This window comes from Symphalangus syndactylus, chromosome 10 (assembly GCF_028878055.3).
Source record: "Symphalangus syndactylus isolate Jambi chromosome 10, NHGRI_mSymSyn1-v2.1_pri, whole genome shotgun sequence".
NCBI classification, from domain to species: Eukaryota; Metazoa; Chordata; class Mammalia; order Primates; family Hylobatidae; genus Symphalangus; species Symphalangus syndactylus.
Genome location: NC_072432.2, coordinates 119,521,944 through 119,548,299, shown reverse-complemented (window position 1 = coordinate 119,548,299; position 26,356 = coordinate 119,521,944). Strand labels below are relative to the sequence as shown.

At 45.4% G+C, this 26,356-nt stretch overlaps 2 protein-coding genes across 3 annotated transcripts in view; one reads left to right on the top strand and one right to left on the bottom strand.

Moving 5' to 3' along the window:
- Positions 1-12,620, bottom strand: part of DPYSL2 (dihydropyrimidinase like 2) — a 122,979-nt gene extending 110,359 nt beyond the window's left edge. The window contains exon 1 of one of the 2 annotated variants that reach the window (XM_055295759.2): positions 11,952-12,620. In XM_055295759.2, coding sequence (XP_055151734.1) covers positions 11,952-12,305 — 354 coding nt within the window. In that variant the 5' untranslated portion in view covers positions 12,306-12,620. Of the gene's footprint in view, positions 1-11,945 lie in introns of both variants that reach the window. The other variant, XM_055295760.2, reaches the window with a different exon arrangement.
- Positions 12,621-12,672: 52 nt separating this feature from the next.
- On the top strand, positions 12,673-21,890 carry PNMA2 (PNMA family member 2). The gene is made up of 3 exons (XM_055295763.2): positions 12,673-12,813; positions 16,930-17,059; positions 17,363-21,890. Exon 3 carries the CDS (start codon positions 17,851-17,853, stop codon positions 18,943-18,945), a length of 1,095 nt encoding a protein of 364 aa, XP_055151738.1. The 5' UTR covers positions 12,673-12,813; positions 16,930-17,059; positions 17,363-17,850; the 3' UTR covers positions 18,946-21,890.
- The last annotated feature ends 4,466 nt before the right edge of the window (positions 21,891-26,356 follow it).

Genomic DNA, 26,356 nt, shown 5'->3' with positions numbered 1-26,356 from the left:
AAGGTGGAGGGATCATGAGGTCAGGAAATGGAGACCATCCTGGCTAACATGGTGAAACCCCGCCTCTGCTAAAAATACAAAAAATTAGCCGGACATGGTGGCACACACCTGTAGTCCCAGCTACTCGGGAGGCTGAGGCAGGAGACTCACTTGAACCCAGGAGGCAGCGGTTGCAGTGAGCCGAGATCATGCCACTGCACTCCAGCTTGGGCGACAGAGCAAGACTTTGTCTCGAAAAAATAAAATAAAATAAACCCCAGAGTCTCCCAGAACATAAACTACAAAATATAACAGGGAAATTTCCCATTCACTATAGTAACAAAACATCTAGAAATAAATCTAACAAGAAATGTCACAGAAATAAAACAAAATATCTGAATAAGAGGTAAGACATAATATAAACTTAAATAGAAAGACTTACTATTTTAAAAATAAATGTGTCTTAAAATAACTCAATATGTAAATTGAATATAATTCTGATTAAAAAATCATATCAATTTTCTGTAACTAAAAATATCTGTAATGGAAAGCACATTTGAGTGATGGGGAAATGAAGAGTAAAGATATTAAAGAGCTACAGTAACTAAAGCAGTATCGAACCACCGTGGATTTAGTAAACTGGATCAATGAAACAATAGAGAGCTAAAAAACTGATCGTGGTGTATATAAGAGGTTCAGCATATTAAAATATAAGTGGAAAAAACATCAATTGTTCAATAAATGCCATTGGAAAAACTGTCTACTTGAAAAATTAACTAACTTGTTACTTTAAGACAAAACTTAATTATCAGATTAAAATGTAGATAAAAATGAAATTCAGGCTGAGCATGGTGACTAATGCCTGCAATCCCAGTACTTTGGGAGACAAAGGCAAGAGGATCTCTTGAGCCCTGGAGTTCACGACCAGCCTGGGCAACATAGTGAGATCCCATCTCTACAAAAACATTTAAAAGTTAGCCAGCCATGGTGGCATGCGCCTGTAGTCCCAGCTACTCAGGAGGCTGAGGTGGGAGGATCGCTTGAGCCTATGAGGTTGAGGCTGCAGTGAGCTTATGATGATGCCACTGCACTCCAGCCTGGGTGACAGAGTAAAAACCCTGTCTCCAAAACAACCCAACAATTTCAAAAACTCATGAAATTCAAAAAGATTTTAGGAGAAAGCACAGGTAAATAATTATATAATCTTAAAGTCAGAATGACTACAAAGGCAAAAAACATGTTAGAAAAAATGGATCAGCTTAACTTGTAAATTTCAAATTTGCCTGTCAAGAGATCAAAGCCATTTAAAAATTAGAAGAAAACTAAGAAAAATATGTAGCAGATGACATTAAAATGAATACATTTTAACATGTAATTTTTACAAATCGCAGTCGGAAATATGAACACAGATAGGAAAACCGTCAAACAACAGGATACTATTTGCCACCTATAAATTTGGGAAATAGCTCCAAGAACTATAATATCTAGTGATGTCAGGAATATTGAAAAACAGTAATTCTCTCTCTCTTTTTTTTTTGAGACAAAGGCTCTCTCTGTCCCTCAGGCTTGAGTGCAGCAGTACGATCTCAGCTCACTGCAACCTCCACCTCCCAGGTTCAAGTGATTCTCCTGCCTCAGCCACCCAAGTAGCTGAGATTACAGGTGCACGACACCACGCATGCCCAGCTAATTTTTGTATGTTTAGTAGAGACGGGATTTTGCTATGTTGGCCAGGCTGGTCTTAAACTCCTGACCTCAGGTGATCCGCCCACCTCGACCTTCCAAAGTGCTGAGATTACAGGCATGAGCTACCGCACTCGGCCCTCATTCATTTTTAATGGAAATTTAAAGCCTGGAAAATATAATGCAACAAAATACTATCAGTGGTTATTTTTACGTAGTAAGATTATGGATGATTTTTTCTTTTTAAAAATTTGTTTATCAATGTCATCTACAATAAACATGGTACTCTTTTATTATTTCTTTAAAAAAGAACAAAATAAAAATTGAAATCAGAATGTCTGTTCAGCAAAGGACATAATCTTTTGTGAAAAGATGCTCAACAAAACCACAATGAGACACCATCTCTCATCCAGTAGGATGATGCCTATCAAAACAAACAAACAGGAACCTACCAAAAAATAAGTACAGGCGAGGATGTGGAGACACTGGAAACCGTGGGAACTGTTGTTGGGAACGTAAAATGGTGTAACCACTGTGGAAAACTATATAGTAGTTTCCTTTAAAAATTAAATAGTTACCAAATTATCTGGCAATTCCACTTCTGTGTACACACTCGAAAGAATTGAAAGCAAGTTCTCAAATAGATATTTGCATAGCCATGTTCATAGCAACATTATTCACAAGAACTAAAAGATGGACAACCCAATTGTCCATTGATGAATAAATGAACAAATAAACAAAACGTGGTCTATACATACAATAGAATATCTTCAGTCTTGTTTTTTAAATTCAGCCTTAAAAAGGAAAAAAATTCTGGGCCAGGAGCAGTGGCTTATGCCTGTAATCCCAGTGATTTGGCAGGCTGAGACAGGAGGATTGCTTGAGCCCAGGAGTTCAAGGTTACAGTAGGCTATGATGGCACCACTACACTCCAGCCTGGGTGACAGAGCAAGACCCTGTCTCTTAAAGAAAAAAAGAAAAAAAAAGTAAGGAAATTCTGACACATGCTACAACCTGAACAAACTGAGGACATTATGCTAAGTGAAATAAACTAGTCAAAAAAAGACACATACTCTTTGATTCCACTTACATGAGGTTCCTAAAGTAGTCAAATTCACAGAGACACAAAGTAGAAAGGTGATTGCCAGGGGCTGGGAGGAGATGGGAATGCAGAGTTGTTGCTTCATGGGTACAAAGTTTCAGTTTTGCAAAATGAAAATAATTCTGATGATTGGTTGCACAACAATGTGAATATACTTAACATTACTGAACTGTACATTTAAAATTGTTAAGACAGTAAATTTTATGTTATGTGTAGTTATTACAATATAATTTTTTAATTGAACATTTATTTTCCCAAATTTATTAGTTTAAAACTCAGCTTGTTGGTTGCTGCCTTCCTCAACACCATCCCTGCCACTCCCAAATCATTGGATTAGAAAGCAAATTTTAAGTTTTATTAAAAATGTATATATATATATATATATATACCTGTAAGTCCGTATACATACATATATATGCACACACAAAGAAGGAGTTTTTTACATATGAACAAGATCTTCAGATAGAAGAATCAGGCTTATTCAGTGCACAAAACACTCAAGAATACTGAGCTACTACAAATGCTATTCTAAATGAATTCCAAAGCTTCCCAAGGATTTAGTTACATGATTCTAGGAAATTAGGTACTGGAACTCTTTTGCTAGATTTCAGATGATCCAGCAGTTTTTAAGAACAGCCGTGGATAGTATAATACCAAAAGCATAAGCAACAAAAGAAAAAATAGATAAATTGGATTTCATCAAAATTTAAAACTTTTGTATACCATCAAAAAAGTAAAAAGATAACCCCCAGAATGGGAGAAAATATCTGCAAACTATAGATCTGATAGGGGCCTAGTATCTAGAATACATAAAGAATTCATACAATTTAACAATATGATAAATAACCCAGCTAAAAAAAATGGACAAAGATTTGAATAGACATTTCTCCAAAGAAGACACACAAATGGCCCATAAAGCACGAGAAAAGATGCTCAACATTATTAGTCATTAGGGAATGCAAATTAAAGCCACAATGAGATACCAATCCCCACCCACCTGATGGTTATAACCAAAATGAGGAAAATAACAAGTGTTGGCCACGATGTGCGGAAGTTGGAACCTTCAAATGTTGCTGGTGGGAATGTAAAATGGTACAGCTTCTACAGAAAAGAGTGTGGAAGTTCCTCAAAGAGCTAAACATAGAGTTATTATATGACCAGCAATTCTACTTCTAGGCAGAACACAAGAAAACTGAAAACATTTGTTTGTTTGTTTGTTTGTTTGTTTTGAGACAGGGAGTCTCACTCTGTTGCCCAGGCTGGAGTGCAGTGGCACAATCTTGGCTCACTGCAAACTCCAGCTCCTGGGTTCAAGCGATTCCCATGCCTCAGCCTCCTGAATAGTTGGGATTACAGGCGTGTGCCACCGTGCCTGGCTAATTTTTGTATTTTCAGTAGAGATGGGGTTTCACCATGTTGGCTAGGCTGATCTCAAACTCTTGACCTCAAGTGATCTGCCCACCTTGGCCTCCCAAAGTGCTGGGATTACAGGCATGAGCCACTGTGTCCGGACTTGAAAACATATATTTCAACAAAAACTTGTAAAAAAATGTTAATAGCAGTATTATTCCTAATAGCCAAAAGGGAAACAACCCAAATGTCCATCAAGTAATTGGAAAAACTAATGAATAGGATACATACAAAACAATGGAACATTATTCGGCCCTAAAAATGAAGGAAGCACTCATACATGTTACAACATAGATGAACCTTGAAAACATTATACTAAGTGAAAAACAAAAGCAGACACAAAAGGCTTTTTTGTGGTTCCATGTCTATGAAATGTCTGGAATAGGCAAATCCACTCAGGAAAAAAAAAGCAGAAAGCAGATTAGTGATTGCTGGGGGATGGGGGGAGTGGGAAAAGGAAAGTGACTGCTTAATGGTATAAAGTTTCTTTTGGAGGGGTGATGAAAATGTTCTGGAATTAAACAGTGGCAATGGTTACGCAACACTGTGAATGCAGTAAAAGCCATTAAATTGTGCACTTCAAAGCGGCCAAAATGAGAATTTTATGTTAAGTCAATTTTGCCTCGATTATAAGAAAAAAAAAAAAAGAACAGCCATGGGCAGCACAGCTTTCTTTCAGAGCCTTCAGTGGAAATGGATAGAAGGAACATCAGAGATTCCTAGGACAGCCCAATGACCACTGAGGTTAGATGACTTTGCAGGTCACACAGTCAGTCAATGGCAGAGCCAGGACTACCAGCTGGCTTCACTCAGTGCTTTCTGCAGAGTGCCCTCAGAATCAGAGCCCATGCAGGTTGTCTGTGTATTCTCAAAAACAAACACAAACCACCTTTAAGACCAGGCACTTGCACATAAGACAGTATTTGTATTCAGTACCTATGGTACTAGGTTACCACCAGCTGCAACCAACTAAATCAAGTGTCCACCAGTCCTACTTGCCAATGCTTTTATTGATGACTCTTTCATTAGTTTCATTAGCTTGTATTTCATGATTGTTATGGACTTTGTGTTTGTGTTCCCCTCTCCAAAATTCCTATGTTGAAATCCTGACCCCTAATGGAATGGTATCAGCAGGTAGGGCCTTTGGGAGGTACATAGGCCATGAGGGTGGAGCCCTCATAAGCAGGACTAGTGGCCTTACAAAAGAGACTCCAGAAAGCTCCCTTGGCCCCTTCCACTATGTAAGGACACAAGAAGAAGATGGCAATCTGGAAACCATAAAGTGGGCCCTCACAGACACCAGATCTGCCAGCATATTGATCTGGGACTTCCCAACCTCCAGAACCATGAGAAATAAATGTTTCTTGTTCAAGCCACCTGGTCATGGTAATTTGTTATCACAGCCTAAGACAATGATTTACATCAAGTAGAAAAATTACACTGTCATCACATTGCTCTAATTTCTAATCTTAAAAAGCATATCATTCATACTATCACAGTTGGCTTGTGTCCCAGGGATATTTGAAGACATTTCTTGTGTTTTAATAAATGATAGACAGAATGTCAGCAGTTTAGGGCACATTCATAAAGACAAATCAACAGTCCATTTTATAAGTGGCTCCAAAGAGTACATTGAGAAAAAAAAAAAAAAAACAGGCATTCAGAACTTTTTTGCAAGAATACATTATTTGGAGATAAAATGAGAAAAAATAATTAATATCAAAAGCAAATCAGTATATATCAGAGTGATAGAAAAAGCTCTCTAGTCATATATTCCTGGGGTTCAGGCCCTGCCTCTGGCTTTTCATTAGTAAGTTGCTTTATGTATTAGTCTGTTCTCACCCTGCTAATAAAGACATACCTAAGACTGGGTAATTTATTAAGAAAAAGAGGTTTAGGCCGGGGACGGTGGCTCAAGCCTGTAATCCCAGCACTTTGGGAGGCCGAGGCGGGCGGATCACGAGGTCAGGAGATCGAGACCATCCTGGCTAACACGGTGAAACCCCGTCTCTACTAAAAATACAAAAAATTAGCCGGGCGTGTTGGCGGGTGCCTGTAGTCCCAGCTACTCGGGAGGCTGAGGCAGGAGAATGGCGTGAACCCGGGAGGCGGAGCTTGCAGTGAGCCGAGATTGTGCCACTGCACTCCAGCCTGGGGTACAGAGAAAGACTCCGTCTCAAAAAAAAAAAAAAAAAAAAAAAAGAAAAAGAGGTTTAATGGACTCACAGTTGCACATGGCTGGGGAGGCGTCACAATCCTGGCAGATGGCGAAAGGCATGGCTTACATGGCAGCAGGCAAGAGAGAATGAGAACCAAGCAAAAGGGGAAAACCCTTATAAAACCATCAGATCTTGTGAGACTTATTCACTACAATGAGAACAGTATGGCGGAAACTGCCCCTATGATTCAATTATCTCCCACCGGGTCCCTCCCACAACATGTGGGAATTATGGGAGTACAATTCAAGATGAGATTTGGGTGGAGACACAGCCAAACCCTATCATTTTACAATTTACTTTTACCTTTATATATTTCATTTGCAAAATAAGAATAAGAGTAACACCTACTTAATAGAGTCATCTTAGAATTAATAAAATAGTCCATACCAAGCATTTAGCACAGGACTTACCACATAGAAAATATGGACTTTAATGGGATGTAAAATATTTTGCCTGTAAAATTAAATTGTACTCTTATGTTTACTACATATCTCTGGCAGTGTAACTCAGCCACAGAATTGAATATTGGAAGAAATATGATACTAGATTAGGAAATATTAGTTCAAATCCTAGTTTACATACTTACTAAATAGTAAGACCTTAGGAATTGGCTAAGTAAATATCACTAAATCTCGGTTTCCTTATTTACAGAAAGTAAATAATGCCTGTATCAGACAGTGTTGGGGCAAGGTTTTATTAATAGAATAATATACTCTAAACATTCTAAAATGTAGAATCTAGAATTTAAAAGCACATTCTAGAGTTATATAATGCTACATAAATCACATGGCTTTACTGGTAGAGGACTGCAGTGGGACTGAAAACAAGAGACCTCTCTCCCAGTCCTGGGACTATCACCTGGGCTCCAAGCAATGAAGTAGTTTTCAGAACATCACTTTCTTCACTTCTAGAATGAGGTAATTAAACAACCATTAGGTCTCCTGCAAGCTCCGACATTCAATGATGGTACACATTTGAATCCATAAACAATTCTGACTTCCCCTTCTTGCTCAAGAAAGTAAAGAGGGATGCTTGCATCAAAGGACCCTGGAATATGTGGCCTGTCTTTACTAGGCTGGAAAAACTCCCCAGCCTCACCCTGATTTCCATGGTACAGAGCCATGAGTTTGTGAACCACATAACATTGCATATGCAACTATGCAAAGGTCATGGCCAGAAGTTGTCACTAGCGGTTCAATGACAGCAATTCTCTTCTCCATCCCTGAGCTCCAAGGAGAAAGATGGTAGATGCTGGCTAGCTGGTAGGAGTTTTCTTCTAGTTAGATTATAGGCCCCAGACCTGGGGAAGCCTATTTCGTCCCAAATCTAATCCTTCTTACTTCCTGCCACAATTAATTATTGCAGGCCAATTAATTGAATAACAACTTTTTAAATCATTAAAGACTTGTTATAATTTAACTAATTATAGAAATATTATTCAGCCATAAAAAGGAAGGAAACTCTGTCACATGTTACAACATAGATGAACCTTAAGGGCATTATGCTAAGTGAAATAAGCCAGTCGCAAAGAACATAAACGGTGTCATTTCACTTATATGAGGAGTCTAGAGTAGTCAAGCTGGCAGAGACAGAAAAGAGAATGGTGGTTGCCAGGGGCTGGGAAGAGGTGGAACGAGAAGTTGGTGTTTAATGGTACAGAACTTCAGCTTGGAGGGATGAAAAAGTTCTGGAGATTGGTTGCACAACAATGTGAATACACTTAACACCATTGAACTGTACACTTAAAAATGGGTAAGGTGGCAAATTTTATGTTATGTAAAAATTATTTTTTAATTTAACTAATTATATGATTAGTTCAATAACCAGCTGGGAAATCAAGAGCAAACAATAATTATGGATTTTCATCCTTTCCTTCCCCTCTCCAATTACCCTCCACCCCCACTTTCCTCCTTTTGAACCCAGGTGGGTCTTAGGTTTTTTGGAATCCTGAACACACAAATGCTTGTATCTCCTGTTTTGAACCAATATGACCTGTAAAGTATCAAGGTATTGCCTTTATTCCAAATCTCCACCACACACCCCACTAACCACACATGCGTTTTGTTTAACAGGCTAGTCTATTATCAAACACAGATCTCTGGGGACAACTTGCACATCAGTTGTTTGCCTGAGGAGCAGATGGCTTTAATCATTGGAATTTCTCTTTAACTAAGATTAATGCAAGTTAAGAATTCTGCATGGGAGAAGGGAGGCCAAGAGTGATTTTAGAACCTGTTGCCCTTTGGAAGAAGAAAGGTCTAGAAGGGGCATCCTATGGGGATGGAGTAGGGATGATGTTGTACAGTTAGAGGGCAGCACAGCACTGGGCTCCCAGGGCCAGAAGAGACTCAACACAGGGAGAAGGGATGGGGACCCAGATGGAAGGGAGCACCAGAAAGCACTTCACAGACTCAGTAACATTGCCAAGCTGAGCAGCACTGTGCAGTTCACTCAGTGGCACCTGCCCTGGAGAGGAGGAGAATCACTCCCTGTCACTCCAGCCTGCATAGGTTGTTTGCTGCTGGGAAAAGGGCCTAGAGGCCCCTTTGGAAAGCATTCTTATGGTCCAGTATTGCTGGTGGAGCCACTGGATCTCGCTACACGGTGTCTGGGGTGGAATGGAGGAAGTTCCTAGGAGGAAGGGAAGAGGCTGAAGGACCCCTGGGCACTGACAAGGGAGGATTGGGCCAACAGAGATGCCTTTCTTCTCCCTCTTCCAAGAGGCTCGGAGTCTTTCAAGGTGGTGATCAATGTAACCTCACTGAAGCCCAAAGTGGACTTACAGGGAAAAGAGAGTAACAAGATAGAGGCTTTCCCCATTCACAACCACTATGCCAGCTCTTTCTCTCTGCCAAAATCTGACATGCCAAGTCACGCCACACCCATCGCTTTCTGCTGCTGTCTGGCTCACACTCTGATCATAATTTCATTTAGTTCCTGCAAATACACATGTCCAACATCTCTCATCTTCCATGAGCCATGTGGCATGTGGGTCAAGGAAGCCTATTCTCTCCCTTCCCAAAGCCTTGTTAGGGGAACAGCAAGCCTCTTAGTGCAACAGATGAGCAAAGCCACATCTGACCATACATTAGTAACACATAAATAAAGCTGCAAGAGAGGAGGGATGGTGTGAGTCAGGGTCCCAGGATCCACCCATTCTCAATCTCCCCCACCTTTCTCTGTGCCAGGGCTTCCAATTAGAATGCACAGAGATGCTGGCACTCACCCAACTCATTCGCTGAAAACTAATGACAAGTCAACTCAGTCAAAATGGTGGGCCAATTAAGCTTTTCGGAAGTCACATTGTTATAAATATAAACACATATATAGCCACAGCCTTTCCCCTTTTGTACAGACATGAAATATTGAAACATTGCAAGTACTGATCCAGGTAAATGCTCTTAGTCATGAATGACAAAATCTCATTGAATAGGCCTTATATGATAAGACAAGATTAAACATGAAAATTCAGGGGAAGGTGCTGCAGAAAGGCCAAGCTAGAATCGCCCTCTGTTACTAATAACTGGGCAACTGAAGCCAATGTGGATTGCAATCTGAAACTCCCTTGCGGTTTGTTTGAGTATTTTCTCTTCAAATCTCTCCCTCTGTGTGCCTTAGTTTGACAATTTAGAATTTCAAATATCTAAGCTTCCAAATGACCAAGGAAAAAGAAGTGTTATTCAACCCGATGAAACTATGCCTTTCAAACTTGAGTTCTAATTCATGACAGGGGTGGCCACTTTCAACCCCTATCCTCTGATCTGCCATTTTTTACATGATTTCTTCTTTATTCTCCAGTTGTTTTTCTGCTTCCTCTAGGACATCAGAATCACCAGCACAACTCGCCATGCATGAGGCTACTCACTCAACCGTGATGCTATATAATTTTGGCCCTCACTCAGTGTATTCACATAGGGAAGTGTTTCACACACACTCACTCAGCTTTCAGTGTGAGTTACATTATTAGAAACTTTTACTTCAATTGTCTGATCACTTGGAACAAAGCAAGTGTTTTGGATTTAGGTTCTTTTGGTTGACTCATAGTGAAATATGGATATGAGACACTCCCTTATATGAATAAATTAGAGGGCAGGGCTGGGGGTGGATATAAATTATTAGTTATGTCACCTTTTACAAACGACAGCAAATGGCTTATTTTTCCTAGACTTGACCCTACAAAAGTCAAAAGCTGCAAAAGTCTACGTCACATCGGCAAACAGTCAAATCATGCCCCAACCATCAACACCAATTCTGAATTGTTCTCAAAGGCTGTCACTCTAAGTACACAAATGTAAATGCTTGTGGAATCCCTCGCTGAATATGTATAGACCACTCCCAACTACTCTGGAAGCCCTCTGAGAAGAAGAAAACCTCTTGCACTTTGTATAACTAACCTTCCCCCTGCCCTACAAGGCAAGGCGCACAATAGGTATTCAATCAATAATCATTCATTGATTGACTTCTCATTTTTACCAGCAGGCATGAGAAAGAAACAGAAAACGTGTTAAAACATTTTGCATTGTAAATTATCAGTTAAGAAATTAAGGCTGTGGAAAAGAATTACACCGGTGTAAGGATCACTCAGATAAAGAAAGAATTGTGGTGTGAGATTATTACTGCGCTGAAAATGCTCACTGTTCGTATTTGTCAGAAAGTGACAAACATTTTCTAAAATCAAGCGTGACCAAATTGGCCTTTGTTTTCCCCATTAACACAATAAGAGGGGGTTTAGTCTTCTTCGACAGTCTATTTCGAATGTGAGGGGTTTTCCCCCTTTTCTTGTCTTTTTGACCCTTTGAACATAATCCACTTAGTTCCCCGCTTCCTAAAGCGCCTCCCACATAGCGGTTTGGGGAGCGCTCTGTGAAGCCCTGGCTGAGACACTTAATGGAACTTTGTTCCCCACATAGGCTATTTAGGAGCGTCTCGGTTTCCTCGGGCGACTCCACGGCCTCCCTGGCTCTTCCCACGCTGCGAGCAGGAGTCAAGGGCGGTGCGGTGCTCGGAGTGGGGTCCGGGGGGCGCTGACCGTGGTCCTGGCCTCGGAGCTCGGGACGTGAGCTCAGAAGGCGCTGGCGGAGGCTGCGGGGAGCGGCCGTCGGAACCCCCGCCCCTCCCGACCACAGGGGAGCCGCGGGCCTTCACGCAAAGCCTCCACCGCACGCTCTGAGCCGCCTCAAAAAAGGGTGGGGCACCCAGCCGCAGATGCAATCGGAAGCCGCCCGGGAGGGTTTCAGAAGAATGGAACCGCGGCCAACCCCCTCCCAAGCGACCACCGCCCGCCCCAGCAGGGGATCAGCCCATCCCCTATGCCCACCCCCCACCTCTCAAGCTCAAGGAGACGCGGGCAGCCTTTGTGGGCGCACGGCCGCCCACCGCCCAGCCCGAGCCTCGCCGCACCCTGCGCGGAGAAAGGGCGGGTAGGGCGGTGTGCGCGTGCAGATGCGGGAGGCGAGGTCCAGGGCGGGGCATGAAGGCGGGCGTGCCGGGCTCAGGGGCGAGGGAGGGGCGATCCCCGCGCCCCGTCCTCCGTCTCCACCCCCCACCCCCACACCGACCTGGTCGTTGATGTTCTGCAGGGCTTCTTTGCCTGAGGCCCTCCGGATCTCCACCTTCCGGCCCGATTCAACAGATGGCTCCCCGCCGGCGCGCCGGCCCTGCCGCGAGTACGGCGGCTGCGGGTCCGGGCCCAAGTGGGCGACGTCCCGCTGCTGAGCCACCACCTGCCCCGAGCCCCGGCCCACCGACAGCGAGTCGAAGTCGATGGTCTTGTTCTCCGAGGACCCTTCCACCGGGCAGAACATGCCACAGAATTTCTGCCGGGGCTTGGGGCTGCCGGAGCCCAGGTTTTTAAAAAAGGCAGGGACCTCTTCGTCCTCTGCCGCCTTCCCGGATTGCTTTCTCTCGGCCATGGCTCGGGGGCTCGGGGAGGGTCCTCGCCGTCCGTCCGTCCGTCTGCCAGTCCCTAAGTCTCCCTCGCTGTGTGCACAAGACCCCTAGCTGCTGCCGCGGCTGCCGTTCGCCGCCCACCGCAAGGTGCACAGAAAGGAAGGAGGGCTGGCGAGCCGGCGACCCACCCTCCCGGTCCCTCCCCCTGACCCCGCTTCTCCCCTCCCTGCCCACGCCCCCCGCGGCTACAGCGCGAGCTCGGGGAAGCGGCAAAGTTGGATCTGGGAGGGCGTCCGCTGCGGCTGCGGGAGCCGAGAGGCTGCCAGTTCCCGGCAGCACGGGGAGGAGGGAGGCGCGGGCGGGGCGCGGCGCCGGGGAGGGGAGCGGCGCGCAGGGGAGGGCTGGAGGGGAGGGAAGGAGAGAGAGGGGAGGGCGGCACCGCCCCTAGCCCCGCGCTCCGGAAGTGAAGCGGCCAGACCACCAGCTAATGGATGCGTAGCGGAGGGCCCGCTGACCGCTCTCCGCGCCTGGGTAAGTATCGGGCAGGGCACGCGGAGTGAGGACCCGAGGACGCAGCCCCCGGCCCCAGTGCCCATCTCCTCCACCTGCCTGGCCCAGGCGCCTCTGCCCCGCCGCATGGCGGAGGTGGGCCGGGGGCGAGGGCGCACTGTGGATAGGGGTCCCGCCCCGTTACCCTGGGTGTGAGCTGATGGATGGGAAAAGGAGACAAGCCGGGCGCCAGGCTACTCAGGGTGTGGGAAGGGGGATGGCACTGAAGATGAACAAGGATAGCACAGGCAGGGTGGACAGGAGGGGAGCAGCCAAGACGCAGGACAACCAAGCTTCAGTTTGTCCACTGGCCTTGGCAGGCTGCAGGGAGCAGAGACGGAAACGAGAAGGTTCCCGCTTCGTGCATCCACTTTGGTGTGGTTGGGGTGACGGAGGAGTGGGGGGGCACACAACATGGCGGGAAGAAATGCAGAGGGGCGTAGCAGATGGGAGTGGAATATATAAAGAGACGCAGGTCTGCGGTCTATGGGGGTGTAGCAAAGAGTGAAGTCGGGAATTCCAGCCCAGTGCCACGACTTAAAGAGGGGGTGCAGACCGGCTCTATTGCGCAAGGCGCCTTGGACCGTGTCTGCGCCACTGCGCCAAGAAGGGCGCAGGAACGTGTCGCGATTTGGTTTATTCTTCTTCCCCCACCAAAAAAAAAAAAAAAGTGAGGGAAAAAACAAATTGAACCCCCCTCCCCAAATCTCCAGCTTTCCCCTTGCCCCAGTGCCCCGCCTGATTCCCCCGCCCTGTTGCGCACTGCGCCACAGCCGCGGCGTTTCCCAGGTTACCAGATGCCACGTGTTTGGGGAGTAAGTGCGGGTGCGCATCTGGTGCGGAGTAGGAGGTAGGATGTGGGCTGTGAGTGCATGAATTGTGTGGGGCCAAGCAGGAGAAAGGTGTGTAGGAACTTGGTGTGTGTGTGCAGTAGGTGAGCCACGGCCACCGGGTTGGTAAGTAACCAGGGGGTAATTAGATTTGTGTGCCTAACACGGTCAGTGCGGGTCCTTCATTGCTTTTTCCCGTCTCCACGTCCTTTCCGCGTATCAGTCCCTGCCTCTGCGCGATGACAGCTCCGCCTCTCTTTCCACAGTGGCAAAACCCTGCAGAAATGGTGCCCCTCCTTTGGTGGCCCGGGAGGGAGTTCTGGGCATGCTCAGTAACCAGGGTGGGTTTGGGCTGAGAGGCCGTTTACCGCAGGGCCACCGCGTAGGGCCGTGTAACCAGGGATCCAGTCCCATTGTCAGCCCAGGATTAAATGCGGTTACCAACCACCCCCACCGTCCAATTGTGAGAGATAGTTTGGTGAATATAGTTACATCTGGTGGACAACCAGTCGCAGTTTGAAGATCAGCCCACCGTGATAGGTGGAAAGGCGTCTCCGAATGAGAAACGGAGACTGAGGAAGAAGAATATAGGAGTGGAGGGGCTGAGAGAACCGGAGGCGGCATTTTGGACTTAGCGCCTGATGTGCTTTGCATTTGAATAAAGCATTTGAAAAAAGCGCTTCCAACTGAATTACATCATTTCCTACTCACAGCCCCACTGTGAGATGCGTGCCTTATCAGCACTGCTTTCCAGGTTAGGAAACAGATTTAGAGAGCTTGGGGCGCATAGCCAAGGTTGGGTATTTAGTTAAGTGATCCAACAGTTCCAGTGGGGTCTTCCACCTCAAAGTCTGGCTTCTTTTCCAGCTTGTCCTGTGACCCCCTTTATGTGAGAAAATACAAAGTTTTTCTATTTCTACCATATCCAGATATTTCCGTCCGTGGCCCTATTGTATATCAAGGGTGTTTCTTGCCATGTTTTTATTTGAAGGTCACACTGCAGGTCACATTGGGAGAAAGAGTCATCTGAAGACAGCCTAACTTCAGCATAGCAGTCATTCTGTAGACCGTAGAGATGCTTTTTCCTGGGCAGTGTCTTTTTACATTCCCTGTTTCCTCTAAATATCCCAGTGGGGAGGAATGTTGCCCCTAGCTGTTTTTTTTATTTTTGTTTTTGTTTTCAGACAGAGTCTCACACTGTCACCCAGGCTGGAATGCAATGGTGCAAACACAGCTCACTGTAGCCTTGACCCGCTCGGCTTAAGCAGTCCTCCCTCCTCAGCCTCCCAAGTAGTTGGGACTACAGGCGAGTGCCACACGCCCAGCTGATTTTTTTATTTTTCCTTTTTGTAGAGACAGGGTCACACTATGTTGCTGGTCTCAAACTCCTGGGCTCAAGTGATCCCCCCGCCTTGGCCTCCCAAAGTGCTGGGTTTACAGGTGTAAGGCACTGCACCTGGCCCTCCTCCACAGTCCCCACATTTTAGAAAGGAAAAGTCAGGCATAGAGAAGTCAGCAGTCTCAGGTCTCTGGGGCTCCTGGGCACAGGGGTGAAGCAGCATTTTGCCCTCCTGGCTCTCTGGCACCCCTGGTGCCTTCAGCACCTCCCAGAAGACTCAGGAGATGTGCCCACAGCAGGAGCACTGCTGATAGAGTTACAGGACAGCACTGTGACGTATGGCCCCCATTCGAATTGATGAAGATGTTTAGGCCAAGGGGGAAATGGTTGTAGCCCCTTAACACACACTCTGCAGCAGTAACTGGGAGGTATTAGGAACTCTAACTTTTTTTTTTTTTTTGAGACAAAGTCTTGCTCTGTTACTCAGGTTAGAGTGCAGTGGTGCAATCTCGGCTCACTGCAACTTCCACCTCCCAGGTCCAAGCGATTCTCCTGCCTCAGCCTCCCAAGTAGCTGGGATTACAGGCACGCGCCACCACACCCAGCTAATTTTTGTATTTTTGGTAGAGACGGGGTTTGGCCATGTTGGCCAGGCTGGTTTCGAACTCCTGACCTTAGGTGATCTACCTGCCTCGGCTTCCCAAAGTGCTGGGATTACAGGCATGAGTCACCACGCCTGGCCAACTCTAATTTTTTTAGTTCTCTAATCCTCACAGGTTCTCCAGAACAAAATCCTTGATAGGTGTGCTTCCTCTTTTTTTCTTTTTTCTCAAATGATGGGTTAAAGTTCAAATGTTAGGAAAGGCTAGGTGTGGTGGTTCAAGTGTGTAATTCAGCACTGTGAGAGGCTGTGGCGGGAGGATTGCTTGAGCCCAGGAGTTTGAGACCAGGCTGAACAACGTAAGGAGACTCCGTCTCTACACAAAATTAAAAAACTAGCCAGGCATGGTGGCATGTGCCTGTGGTCCCAGGTACTCAGGAGGTCGAGGTGGGAGGATTGCTTCAGCCCAGGAGAGATCAAGGCTACAGTGAGCCGTATATACACCACTGCATTCCAGCCTAGGCAACAGAGTGATACCCTGTCTCAAAAAACAGAAACAGAAACAAATGCTTGGAGAGTGTTGTGTTAGTAACTTAATGTCTTAGTCTATTTTGTGTTGCTATAAAGGAATACCTGAGGCTGGATAATTTATAAAGGAAAGAGGTTTATTTGGGTCACAGTTCTGCAGGCTGTACAAGAAGTATGGTGCTGACATCTGCATCTGGTGACCCCTCAGGAAGCTTCCAGTCATAGCAGAAAGCAAAGAGGGAGGAGATGTGGCAAGAAAGGGAGCAAGAGTGAGGGGAGGGAGATGGCAGTCTGTTTTTAACAATCAGATCTCAGGGAAGCTAATAGAACAAGAACCCACTCATTACCCCAAGAATGGCACCAAGCCATTCATAAGGGATCCACTCTAATGACCCAAACGCATCCCACCAGGCCCCACCTCCAACACTGGGGATCACATTTCAGCATAAGATTTGGAGGGGACAAAACTTCAAACTATTTCACATACCATTCATAGCAAAGCAAAGCCCAAATGTGTGTTTGCAAAGCCTTACAGACACAACAAAAGAGAATTAATTCATAATTCCCAATTTAACTTAGTCGGCCCTGAGATTTTTTTCCCCGAATTGTTATACCTAGATTAAACTATTTTTAAATGTTTGAGTGATTCCTCATTAGTTTTGTTAATCAAAGAGGTAAAGCAACTTAATATTGAGTAGTATTGTGAAGGATTGTCATATTTTTGAATAAGTGCATTAACGGTCTTCCTACTGAATATTCATGAAGCATAAATACCTGTTCTTACTGTTTATGTGTAACAGGGCAGCTTGGCTTGGCTGGAGCTAAGAGCCAGACACACCACTGTGTGGAAGTGGGTGATGTCTTCCTGTGCTAAAAGGTGAATAAATAAGCTCCTCACCTCTCGCGGAACACTCGGGAACACATCAACAGGTACTTAACCACATCTCCTGATTTCATCTTTCAATGGCAAAGACCTTGAATCTTGTCCTTAACTGGGGCTCAGACATTAATCAACAGGTCTGATGAGCATATGGTGGGGACACCAGATTTCACTGGAGTCCTCAAGAGAAAAAAAGTCACAGTGAGCAAAGAAGGGGTCTGACAGAGTGAGACAAATGCAAGCACAGTGTAAAGCAGAACCGCCATCTGCCCCCAGTTCCATTCCAGACTAGAGCATGGATGCTTCCAGGGAAAGAGAGTGCTGTGTAGTAATACTGAACATTGTTTCACCAGGGGTCCAAGCCGCCCTGCTGGGAGGCTTCTCTCCAAGAGTTCTGGGTGCCAGAGTGGAAGGCATTTTCCCACCAACTGGAGAGAGACGAAACATCAGAGACCAGGAGGCTGTGGAGAAAGCAGCTGTCCCAGGTGCCTCAACTATCAGAGAAGGGTCAGCACCACGTGGCTGCCAGCATCTTTGAGAAAATCATTGGCAACCGGACTTCAGAGCTGCGGGCAGAGGTGTGGTTAGAACTGAGACAGGACCTGTCCACCTGGGTCAGGCCTAAAGACAAGAAGTCCTGAGTTCTTGCCACTGAGTAGGCCAGGGTCATTTGTCCAGAAAACTTTGTGACTGTCTTTGAGTGACCTAGTCTGGGACCCATTCATTGGTGGGTTCTAAGGTTAGAAGCTCATCCAGGATATTTTCAATACTAAGTCAGTGCATATCTGCACCACTAACAAATTGGTGCCCGTAGAGTCAGAGTGGGTCAATTCTTAGGACAATGGCACTGGCACTGTTAGAGGACTGGTGCAGGATAATGAGTGTGGATGAGCAGAAGTCACTGATGGTTATGGGGATACCGGCGGACTATGAGGAGGTTGAGATTCAGGAGGTCCTTCAGGAGACTTTAAAGTCTCTGGGCAGGTATAGACTACTTGGCAAGATATTCCGGAAGCAGGAGAATGCCAATGCTGTCTTACTAGAGCTTCTGGAAGATACTGATGTCTCGGCCATTCCCAGTGAGGTCCAGGGAAAGGGGGGTGTCTGGAAGGTGATCTTTAAGACCCCTAATCAGGACACTGAGTTTCTTGAAAGATTGAACCTCTTTCTAGAAAAAGAGGGGCAGACGGTCTCGGGCATGTTTCGAGCACTGGGGCACGAGGGCGTGTCTCCAGCCACAGTGCCCTGCATCTCACCAGAATTACTGGCCCATTTGTTGGGACAGGCAATGGCACACGCGCCTCAGCCCCTGCTACCCATGAGATACCGGAAACTGCGAGTATTCTCGGGGAGTGCTGTCCCAGCCCCAGAGGAAGAGCCCTTTGATATCTGGTTGGAACAGGCCACGGAGATAGTCAAAGAGTGGCCAGTAACAGAGGCAGAAAAGAAAAGGTGGCTGGCGGAAAGCCTGCGGGGCCCTGCCCTGGACCTCATGCACATAGTGCAGGCAGACAACCCGTCCATCAGTGTAGAAGAGTGTTTGGAGGCCTTTAAGCAAGTGTTTGGGAGCCTAGAGAGCCGCAGGACAGCCCAGGTGAGGTATCTGAAGACCTATCAGGAGGAAGGAGAGAAGGTCTCAGCCTATGTGTTACGGTTAGAAACCCTGCTCCGGAGAGCAGTGGAGAAACGCGCCATCCCTCGGCGTATTGCGGACCAGGTCCGCCTGGAGCAGGTCATGGCTGGGGCCACTCTTAACCAGATGCTGTGGTGCCGGCTTAGGGAGCTGAAGGATCAGGGCCCGCCCCCCAGCTTCCTTGAGCTAATGAAGGTAATACGGGAAGAAGAGGAGGAAGAGGCCTCCTTTGAGAATGAGAGTATTGAAGAGCCAGAGGAAGGAGATGGCTATGGCCGCTGGAATCATGAGGGAGACGACTGAAAACCACCTGGCGGCAGGACCCACAGCCAGTGGGCTAAGACCTTTAAAAATTCTTTTTCTTTAATGTATGGGACTGAAATCAAAGCATGAAAGCCAATTATTGACCTTCCTTCCTTCCTTCCCTCCCTCCCTTCTTCTCTCCTTCTCTCCTCCTCTCCTCTCCTCTCCTTCTTTCCTTTTTTCTTTTTCTCTTTCTTCTTTATTTCTTGGGTCTCACTCTCATCACCCAGGCTGGAGTGCAGTGGCACAACAATCTCGGCTCACTGCAGCCTTGACTTCCCAGGCTCAGGCTCAGGTGATCCTCACACCTTAGCCTCCCAAGTACCTGGGACTACAGTCATGCACCACCATGCCTAGCTATTCTTTTGTATTTTTGGTAGAGACAGGGTTTTGCTGTGTTGCTCAGGCTGGTCTGGAACTCCTAGGCTCAAATGATGTGCCCAACTCGGCCTCCCAAAGTGGTGGGATTACAGGCATGAACCACCATGCCTGGCCCTTGATTTTTCGTTTTAAGAAAAAAATATCTAGGAGTTTCTTAGACCCTATGTAGATTATTAATGAACGAAAGATTAAACTCCAAATATTAGATAGTAAGCCTGAAGGAATCTGAAACAGTTGTACTTCCAATTTTCTTTAAATAATCCCAAATAGACCAGAATTGGCCCATACTATAGAAGAAAGAATTGGCAGTCAAAAACAAATACCTTTTGTAATGTTTGAAAAATAAAGCTGTTTGACTTGTCAGGTGTTTTCCTTTCTCAAATCAACAAATTCTCTCTGAGTGCTTGGCTTTGTGAGACACCGTACAAGGAGTTACAAGACTACAACTATAAACTGCAGTTGAGTAATTATAAACCTACAAAATGGGCCCTGCCCTCAGAGAGGTTCCAGTCTAGATGAGGCGATGATCTAGACAGGTAAAAGGCTAACTAACCCTTTGTGTAAGTAAGTTCATCACCCCAGTAAAAGTGTCATCACCCAGTGAATAGGACCATCTCTGCCTGCAGATTTTTGTTGTTGTTGTTGTCATTGTTGTTGTTTTAACCTGGGAAGTGTTCTTCCTGCCTTTCTGCTAGGTGTCAGATAGATGGTCCTAGAACTAGGTGCTGTGTCGGGCCCTGAAGACACAGATGACTCAACCTAAGCTTTGCTTTCCAGAGGTCCACAGCCTGAGAGGTGTCCCCAAAGAAAGGGGGACATGAGGGGACAGCATGCTCGAGAGCAGGGGTGTTTAGGCCAGGTTTGGATTTAGTGAGCAGGCTGGTTTGCTTAGAGAAGGTTTTTAGTGGCAACAAAGGACGAAGAGGAGAGAAAAGGAACTCACATTTATTGAGGGCCTACTGTGTGCAAAGTGTTTCATGTATATCTCGTTGAATGTATACAGCCACCCTGTTGTGGTATAATTTTGCTGTTTATAAAGAGAAAGAAACTGAAGCTCAGATGGGTTAAGTGGTCTCCTCAACACCAAAATGCTAAGAAGTGATGGAGCCTAGACAGAAGCCCAGAACTTTCTGACTCACACTAGTCCATCCTCTACCATCATGATGACTTTCAAATTGTGCTCTGCAGTTCCGCAGAGATTTTCTAGCAGTTCCATCTCCAAAATGTATTTTAAACTCTTTATTTTTTTTTAATTATCATTATTATTATTTTGAGACTGGGTCTTGCTCTATCGCCCAGGCTGGAGTGCAGTGGTGCAATCTCAGCTCACTGCAACCTCCGCCTCCCAGGTTCAAGCGATTCTCGTGCCTCAGCCTCCCGAGTAGCTGGGATTACAGGCACCCACCACCACACCTGGCTAATTTTTGTATTTTTAGTAGAAACAGGGTTTCACCATGTTGGCCAGGCTGGTCTCGAACTCCTGACCTCAAGTGATCCACTCACCTCAGCTTCCCAAAATGCTGGGATTACAGGTGTGAGCCACCATGCCCGGGCTAAACTCTTCAAATCTCTAGTAAATAGCAGCTAGATTCAAATGGGCTGATAACCAAATTTTAACACATCAGCATTCACCACCAGGTTTACTTTTATTTCCAGATTGGCTCATTTTGTGCAGACCTTAGAGCAAAGTTTCCTTTATGGTATCTGTGTACATATCCGAACTTCTTTTAATTTGTTCATAGATTTTAAAAGCGGTAGCACCACATGGCTGTTTAGATCAGACCTGTGTATTTAGGTCAGACCTGTGTATCACGTAAGCGTGTGAGTGCAGTGCAGATGAGCACCATTTAGTTATATGTGCTAGGCAAAGCTCCACCACAGTTGACGTGTAGTCTTGTGGTAGATTTGTGCATACTGTAAGCAAATTGCTTAGCTTCTCTAGACATCAGTTTCCCCATCTGAAAAATAAGAAGATGAGAGTACACGGTTGTTATGAACAAATGACTTAATGCTTTTTAAGCACGTTGCATGACATCTGGAACACAGAAAGCCCTCAATACACTGAAGCTCTTAGGATTTTCATGATGTTCCTGTCTGCTCAATGCATGCTTTCTTTATTGTTCTGACAGTTGTGTGGTAACAAGTTAATATGCTTCCAGTTGACTTCCAGTCTACCCTGGTGTTAGAAACCGTTTCAGCTCTTATTGTAAATTTGAGTGCTTGTTGTTTTTTATATTTGTGATGACTCTTCCAGCAGTTGTTGACAATTGTTAGAGGTTTGACTTTTAAATAATTACTTATTTTTTCTGATTGTGGTTCAGTTTAACTGAAGAATATCCTGAGATTGTAAGAAAAGCATTTTTTAAAAGGTATCACTTGTGATCATTTATCTTTCTAAAGTATATTTTTAATACTGTTCCACCAAAGTGATGCAGTGGTTAACATGACACCCTAATTTCATGTGTTTTTGTATTTATTAAAATGGTTTCATTGTCATTTATTGACAGTATACAAAGTAAAATGTTATAAATGTGAAGTTATAAAATAAATATATGCTAATAAAATCCTGAGTTTTTCTGATTCCTGTATTGTGGCCTCTATAAACTACTGCCTGAAGAAGGAGCTTTGTTACTGAAAAATTTTGAGAGATAAGTTGAGAAAATCAAGCTAAAGCCAAAAGGTCTTAGAATCCTCTAGGCAAGAAAACCTGAAAGCAAAAAAATGCTTGAACAAGAATACTTGAACTATGTCTCTGGGGACAAGAGAGAGCTCAGTCCACCCATCATCGATTTCTCTTTTAAAATATACAGAAAGAACAGATGGAGGTCAGTTGCCTCAGAGACCCCCCAGCTCATTTGCTTAGGAAAGTAACTGTACACAGGATAAATTCCCAGGCTCTATTCTGCCAAGGTTGAATGACCCTGAAGGTAGAATATTGCTTTTCTGGGCTGAAGTCACCCTTTTTCGTCTTCTTCTTCTTTTTTTTTTTTTTTTTTGAGACAAGGTGTCACCCAGGCTCGAGTATAGTGGCACAATCTCGGCTCACTGCAAACTCTGCCTGTTGGCTTCAAGTGATTCTCATGCCTCAGCTTCCCGAGTAGCTGGGATTACAGGGGTGCACCACCATGTTCCAGCTAAGTTTTTGTATTTTTAGTAGAGACAGGGTTTCACTATGTTGATCAGGCTGGGCTTGAACTCCTGGCCTCAGGTAATCCACCTGTCTTGGCCTCCCAAAGTGCTGGGATTACAGGCATGAGCCACCGTGCCCAGCCTGAAGTCACCTTTTATTCTATGGAGGTATATGGGGGAAAATTCCTCTTGTCTTTGGCCTTCTTGAAATTGCTTCTCCTTCTTTTTTCTAAAGTGCAATGGGGGAGTATCTTTCACTGGGCCATTCATACTGCAGACCAGTCCATTAAAGAGGAATGTCCCGAGGGGGCCCAATGCCATCTCCCACTCACCCAAGCAAACTCTCCAAGGGGTGGTCTCATGCTATACTTCATACTTCTACAGTCCTGTCTCTCAAATACAGGCTCCAAGATTCTCGAATCACTGCTGAGGATAACTTTCCACCAGTGCTGTCTGGCGAAGACTGAGGCCATCAGCCTCCTGCCTCTTTAGGCCTTTGGTATCACCTGCCATGCACCTGCACCAGCCATGCCCACCAGGCCACCCCTCCCCTTGTGTTCTGCTGCCCATCCTAAATGCAAGACTTTGCTCAGCAGCTCTCGGCTTTGCTCTCCTTTCCCTGCTATGCCATGCTTCCAATTTACCTTCTGGACATTCCACAGTATCTATACAAACCAGCCTGGAACATCAGAGTCCTTACAGAATACCTTGTCACCATCTTCCTGCACTGAACTCTGGTCCTCCTCCCAGTGCTCTGTGGCCTGTGCAGCCCCTGGAGGGGAAGCAGTTAAGTCTCCCCCAGCTCAGGAGAGGCTGGAAGGTGGTGGTAGCATTCCTCCTAGCTCATTGTCATTGCAAATACATTTGTTCCTTCCTGGCATAAGCTCACGTGTTCTGTCCCACCACCTGCTGTGGAGTGCCCCTGACAGGCCCTGATGATGGCAATGACAAAGCAATGACAAAGCAATGACAAAACAAGTCAAGGCAGAGGGTTCCCTTTAGGGCTGAATGTGGCCTGGTGTTATCTAAAGCAACAAAGACTAGGAAGAAAAATACAATGACCATGAGACATGTCCAAGGAAGTCCTACAAGACTGGAATAGCGAAGAGGGTTGGAAGCTAGCGTTTTGAAGGAGTGGAGCCTGAAATGAAATGTAGAAGCTAGGTAAGAAGATCTGAGACAAGTGTTGTCGAACGTGCTGCAGGCTTGTTTTATGTTAGCCACTAGCTGAATCTTTGAATGGTCTGAAGGCCCAGGATCAGGGCAGACAACTCACTTACCCCCTCTCTGTTAGGGTGGGCCAGGAATTCCTTGAGTTTGCCCAGACTTATACTCATGGAGATGCTCTTCTGGAGAGAAAGATGGTGCCCATAAATAGGCTTCTCAGAGGCTAGCCTTTCCAGGCTGGGTGTGATTGGCTCACGCCTGTAGTCTCAGCACTTTGGGAGGCTGAGGCAGGGGGATCGCTTGAGCCAAGAGTTCAAGACCAGCCTTGGTAACATAGCAAGACCCTGTCTCTACAAAAAAATTTTAAAATAAATTAGTCATGCATGGTGGCGCATGCCCGTGGTCCCAGCTACTCAGGAGATTGAAGCAGGATGATCACTTGAGCCCAGGAGGTCGAGGCTGCAGTGAGCCATGATCACACCATTGGACTCCAGCCTGGGTGACACAGTGAGATCTTGTCTCAAAAAGAAAAAAAGAAAGAGAAGAAAGAGAAGAAAGAAAAGAAAGAAAGAGAAAGAAAGAAAGAAAGAAAGAAAGAAAGAAAGAAAGAAAGAAGAAAGAAAGAAAGAGAAAGAAAGGAAAGAAAGAAAGAAAAAGGAAGGAAGGAAGGAAGGAAGAAAAAAAGAAAGAAAAGGAAGGAAGGAAGGAAATAACGAAAGAGAAAGAACAAAAGAAAGAAAGAAAGAAAGAACGAAAGAAAGAAAGAAAGAAAGAAAGAAAGAAAGAAAGAAAGAAAGAAAGAGAAAGAAAGAAAGAAAAAAAAGAGGAAAGAAAAAAGAGAGAAAGCAAGCCTTCCCATGTGCCAGGCCCTGGAGCTGTCCCCGTCCTAACCTGTGTGACACAACTCCTTTGCTGTGTCCAAGTGCTCCTTGACCTGCCAGATGGGCACTTTCCTAAAAATTACAGCAACTCCAGAAGTGTATGCCAAAATCAATTTTATCATAAGGAAAAAAGGTGTAAGATTTCAGTCTCACTTTCAGGATAGCAGCTGGAGCTGCCCATTAATCGTCTGGACTGCTTTAAGCAGCAGAAGCAGCAGCTGAGGCTTTTTCCCAACCTGCCCTCCTCCCACTTGAAGGGAAAATTTACCAAAGGGGAAGAGTTACCAGACCGTGCAGGGTGCTGGGGTTGGGCGCCACTGCGGGTAGTCCCACAGCAGCAAGGGGTCCCCATCCCATCCCGCCAGATCTCCCTGCTCTACGGTGGCCCAAAAGTCCCACTGAAGGCCTTTCCTGGCTTCTGGGCACAACAGCTTTCCCAATGAACACAATGAACTAAAATAAAAGCTTTCTGGAACTAACAAGCAGTTGTCGCGAAACTAAACTTTATATTGTAAGTGAGCATTAACAAGCCAATGGAAACCAGGCTGGTGAGTACGGGAGGCTGGGTTCTGCTGACCAGCAGTGGCATTGCACTGCCTGACAACATCCCATACAAAGGTGTCAGCCTCTGATCACATTTGTGGAGCTTTGAGACCCTGCTCACTATTCCAAGTACTAGTCAGTGGACATTTTTATGTTCAAAATAAAAATCTTCTGTATGAGCCTAAGGTAACTGTAAATGTCTAGAGCTAGGTGTGCTGCCATCTTAGGAATAACATCTGTCAATCCAGAATGGACAAGGCCATTTCCAAGTTCAAGGTGATTTATGGGTCTAAAGCTAAGGTAGTAATTCTTAGGATTTACAAGCCCTGTCACTGGTCTGAGTTTGGCCTACAAGTGGCAATGTGGGATGAGAAAGAAAGCTGTATGAGTCTCACAGGCTATTACCAAGACCTTGTATGGGCTTTTGTAAATTACTAAAGGGGCTGCTTGGCAGCCCCCTGGAATCCCTAGGTCATATTTTGTCTACTGGGACCACTAGGTTTATCAGTAGCTGAACCACTTAGGAGCTATTCCTCCTTGTCCAGGCTTGCCCACAAGTTCCCTGAGGCTTCAGAATTCATGATGGCATGGTCTGAAATGTATTCCTCTCATAACCAGAATATATTTTGGTTCAACTTAAGACTCCATCAAAATTGTAGTGCAGGGGTAAGGCTGGGCACATCTACTTCCTCTATTACTAGGGTGGGGATATAGTATTTTCCAGGAGTGGGCAGGTTATACCCAAACTGGGCATCTACTTAGGAGGTGATGAGAGCACTCAGACCCAGGGTTAGGATGGTAATTAATATGGATGAAGGAATAAGAAGAGAGGCAGAGAAGATCATACCTAACACCTTCCCCTGGCACGCACTGTGGGCATTTCCACCCTACATCAGAAACAAAAGATCAAGCAACAGAAATTAAAATTTAGGGCCTGGCATGGTGGCTTACACCTGTAATCCCAACACTTTGGTAGGCCAGGGCGGGCGGATCGCTTGAGTCCAGGAGTTCTAGACAAGCCTGGCCAACATGGTGAAACCCTGTCTCTACTAAAAAAAATACAAAAATTAGCTAGGCATAGTGGCACATGCCTATAATCCCAGATACTCAGGAGAATGAGAGAGGCTGAAGCACAAGAATCACTTGAACCCAGGAGGCAGAGGATGCAGTGAACCAAGATCATACTGCTGCACTCCAGCCTGGGCAACGGAGTGAGACTCTGTCTCAAAAAAAAAAAAAAAAAAAAAAGGGAAAGAAATTAAAACTTAAATCAGAAGTGGAATAAGACATAAGATGGGAACAGACAACTC

Bases quoted from the DNA above. Each gene is read 5' to 3' on its own strand.
- PNMA2 (XM_055295763.2), top strand. From the start codon at position 17,851: ATGGCACTGGCACTGTTAGAGGACTGGTGCAGGATAATGAGTGTGGAT.